Source organism: Priapulus caudatus, unplaced genomic scaffold (genome assembly GCF_000485595.1).
Source record: "Priapulus caudatus unplaced genomic scaffold, Priapulus_caudatus-5.0.1 Scaffold401, whole genome shotgun sequence".
In the NCBI taxonomy this organism is placed as follows: Eukaryota; Metazoa; Priapulida; class Priapulimorpha; order Priapulimorphida; family Priapulidae; genus Priapulus; species Priapulus caudatus.
The window spans coordinates 69,322-73,573 of record NW_014577462.1 but is presented as its reverse complement, the minus strand read 5'-3'; the positions used below and the strand labels follow the sequence as shown (position 1 = coordinate 73,573).

The 4,252-nt window shown below is 48.1% G+C and overlaps 1 protein-coding gene across 1 annotated transcript in view; it reads left to right on the top strand.

The window, feature by feature from the left end:
- The window catches only part of LOC106809974, a 20,730-nt gene extending 19,311 nt beyond the window's left edge, over nt 1–1,419 (top strand). The window contains exon 3 of the mRNA XM_014813214.1: nt 418–1,419. Coding sequence (XP_014668700.1) covers nt 418–1,419 — 1,002 coding nt within the window. The remainder of the gene's footprint in view (nt 1–417) is intronic.
- Nucleotides 1,420–4,252: the final 2,833 nt, after the last annotated feature.

Sequence of the window (4,252 nt, the reverse complement as noted above, 5' to 3'; positions counted from 1 at the left end):
CATTCACACAAATTCACGCATTCATGCATTCACGTATTCATGCATTCACGCATTCATACGACACCTCCGCCCACATTGCACGCATTCACACGAATTCACGCATTCATGCATTCACGTATTCATGCATTCACGCATTCATACGACACCTCCGCCCACATTGCACGCATTCACACGAATTCACGCATTCATGCATTCACGTATTCATGCATTCACGCATTCATACGACACCTCCGCCCACATTGCACGCATTCACACGAATTCACGCATTCATGCATTCACGTATTCATGCATTCACGCATTCATACGACACCTCCGCCCACATTGCACGCATTCACACGAATTCACGCATTCATGCATTCACGTATGCGTGCCAATTCACGCGCATTCACGCATTCACTCTCAATGTTTCTGCTGCAGCTCTACACAATGTACGCGCGCACCAACGACGGCACAGTGCTGCGCGCCGGCGCCATCAGCAACGGCAACTTCATCCAGGCCATGCAGCCGGCATGGGAGAGCAGCAACCCCGAGCAGCTGCGCGCCCTCCCCTGGATCATCAAGCTAGACAACATCTCCTCGGGATACATCGACGCACTCGGCCGCCCCGTCTCCGCGTTCTTCTACGAACTCGCGCTCCCAGAGGACGCCACCGATGACTCGCTCGCCGAGCCGACAGCCGGCCAGGTGGCGCCGCGCGTCCGCAACCTGCTCGGCTTGATCCGCGTCGACGAGGCTGAGGTGTACGGGCCTCCGCACTACTTCGCGACGACGCTGCGTGGGCGGCCCGACGCGGCGGTGGCGCGCGGGCAGCTCGCGGCGGCGTGGGCGCAGGCGTACCGGGAGCAGCAGCGCAATCCCGACGTGAAGGTCTTCGTCGTGATGACTCATCGGCGCACAGTCGGCGGCGCGCCGGGGACGCAGGCCATCTACTTTCTGTCGGTCGACGGTCGGATCATGCAGCCGCCGCTGTCGCTCCTCGCGAGGGTCAACGCCATCATGAGGGGAGAGGAGCTGGAGCGCGGGAGGAGAGAGGAGACGCAGTCGGCATCGGTGGCGGTCCCTGGCGTTCTCGCGAGGTCGCGCGTCGATCAACCCGACTTGGAAGAAGCGTTGAGAAGTGCATGGGAAGAGGTCAATGCTGGTGAGAATTTCTGCTTCGGAGGGAATTTCTGCGTAAAGCATACGTTGTTCTACATGCGTACAAAGAGGCTCCAACAGACTCGCTGGTCGGCGTGGGACCAAGCGTACAGGGACAGGCTGTCACCACGCGTACGGGTCTACCTGGTCAACACAGAGTCAGCAAGAACGAGTGACCGCCGGCCTGCAACCGCTGCAACATACTTCCTGTCATGTCGATGCGACGGAATCGTGCGTCCGTTCCTTGCCTCTTATTCTCAGGCGCGTTATGAAATATCTTAGTAGCAACCGAGTGTCGTCACGCCTCCACCACAGACACGTCTAACAGAGGTGGCACCATTAACCACACGGTGAACATCGGCTGGCATCCGTATCAGAGGTTTGAAGTGGATGCGGTTACCGGGGCGGTGAGGAGAGTCTGGCAGACAGCAAACCCTGGTGAGGCAATTTGATAACTACTTTGGTAGTGCGTACAAAGTGAACACAAGCAATAAACAGATAAAGTGAAAGTATCAGATAAACAGGAGCGGATCCAGAATGATATTATAATGTGCAAATCTGTCTGGCTCCTGCACATACGTAAACATATCATTCTATAATGCATAATGTACTGTTTCTTACTCCATCTTTGACATCACTATATTATGGTTCGTGCTATTCATTTTGTAATCAAAACGAATTAGTGTTATACAATATCAATCATGGTGATTAATTTAATCCTACCTAATTTAACCTTTAATAAGTAAACTTTGGTTTCAATTTTTATAGGTGAGACAATTTACATCCATAATGCAGCAATCTTAGACAGGATAATAAACAACCTGCCAGGAACTCTATTGGTGTATTCGTGTCATTACATACGACAGAACATTCAGCCTTCTACAGTTACCCCAGACCCTCAAGTACTGACTCGCAGCATTCTGGAAACCAATGAAGGGACCCGGATGTCCACCGTCCATCTGTCTTGCAAACAGAGTGAGTACATCGCTGGAAATCTGTACTTCACCACGTATCGTCATAGTGAATCCATTCTACTTTCAATCAGTGAGATATTAAACAAGCGTTTTTCCATAGAAGTGTCTCCTATTTTTTAATCGGTTGTGTCTAAATGACCAAGCTGATCAGGTTATTTTCTCTAATTGTGGTAGGAGTCATTGCTAGTATTCTGTACACTCGACTCTCTAATAGCGACGCAACTTTGGCAGATGATTTTATCCCATAGTATTTCTAGAAACAATAATCTCTTCGTGTATTTACAAAGGTGAAGCCCCTATATGTGATAGCATCTTACAGAGACAAGTGGAGTTAAGCAGCCGAGAGTTCTCTGATGCTAATGACTACTGCCTGGGAAAACAGCAATCCAGGAACGAGCAAACAGTCTGCCGTGGAACATACAACTAGCTAATCTCGAGACAGGCTACATAACCGAGATGGGCAACCTGCCATTGAGGTCAACTATGATGTCATGCTGCCTGCAGACAGATCAGCTGAAACCACGTCAAAGAACCGTCGTTTGATCAGACGTCACAACAGATGAGATCACTTGGCTATGTGCTTTTCGTCCTGGTGAGGTGTACGGAGATGATTACCACATCACAAGCATCGTACTTGGCCAGTTCCATCAGCAGAGGCTGCCCAACAGACTCGCTGGTGCATGGGATCAAAGCATACAGGGAGCAGGGTCTGTCACGACGGCTACGGTCTTACCTGGTCAACACAGAGTCAGCGAGAACGAGTGACCGCCGGCCTGCGACGGCTGCAACATACTTCCTGTCTGTCGATGGACGGATCGTGCGCTGTCTACCTTGCCTCTTATTCTCAGGCGCGTTAGGAATATCTTAGTAGCAACGAAGTGTCGTCACGCCTCCACCACAGACACGTCTAACAGAGGTGCACCATCAATCCACACGGTGAACATCGCTGCATTCCGTATCAGGAGGTTGAAGCGGATGCGGTTACCGGGGCGGTGAGGAGAGTCTGGCAGACAGCAAACCCTGGTGAGCCAATTTAAACAATATTTTGCCAGTGCGTACAAGATATCTAGCTATAAATGCATCTAAAGGAGTGAACGAGATATGTTTAAATTAAATACCAGTCTGTTCCTGCATACAAACAATCATATCTAATTCTGCACTCAATTAATTGTTGATTAACCCATCATTGAGGCTAATTGTAGATATTTAAGAGTTGTTAATTGTTGAAAATAAAGATAAAACTTACATGAAGTAATTGCTGGTGTTTTCGAGTTATGTTTCCTACAATTCTGGTTACATCTTATTATTTAACACGTTGCAACTTATTTACAGGCAAGACAATAATTGTGAATATGCAGAAGATTGTGAAGGACAAGGAACAACCAAGCAGGCACCTCTATTGTTGTATGTTGTGTCGTTACAATACGACAGACATTCAGCCTTCTACAGTTTACCCCAGACCCTCAAGTACTGACTCGCAGCATTCTGGAAACCATGAAGGGTCCTGGATGTCCACCATCTGTCTGTCTGCAAACAGAGTAAGTACATTGCTAGAAGATACTACTATATATACTAGTAAGGCATATGTTGAAGTGATTTCTACTTTAAGATCTGTTCCAATAGCATATACTTCATCGATGGTATGTTTACATCTGTAGACACTAAGGGAGTCACAGCACCGAAATATCAAACTGGCACGTGTTAGATTTAGTTTAGTAGAAAATGTTTCCCAAAAATATAATAAATTGAATATTTTTGATCATATTTGTCAAAGGTGAATCCTCTCTATGTGATCTCATCTGATGGTCAAGTGAGGTTTAAACTCGCCGAGAGTTCTCTGATGCCCATGACAACAGCCTGGAAAAACAGCAACCCAGAAAACGAGCACAGTCTGCCGTGGAACATACAATAGCTAATCTCGAGGACAGGCTACATAACGGAGATGGCAACCTGCCGTTGAGTCAACTATGATCGTCATGCTGCCTGCAAGACAGATCAGTGGAAACCACGTTCAAAGAACGCGTCGTTTGATCAGATGTCTCAACAGATGAGATCACTTGGCTAGTGCTTGCCACGTCCTGGTGAGGTGTACGGAGATGATTACCGACTTTACAACAATCGTACTTGCCAGCTTCACATCA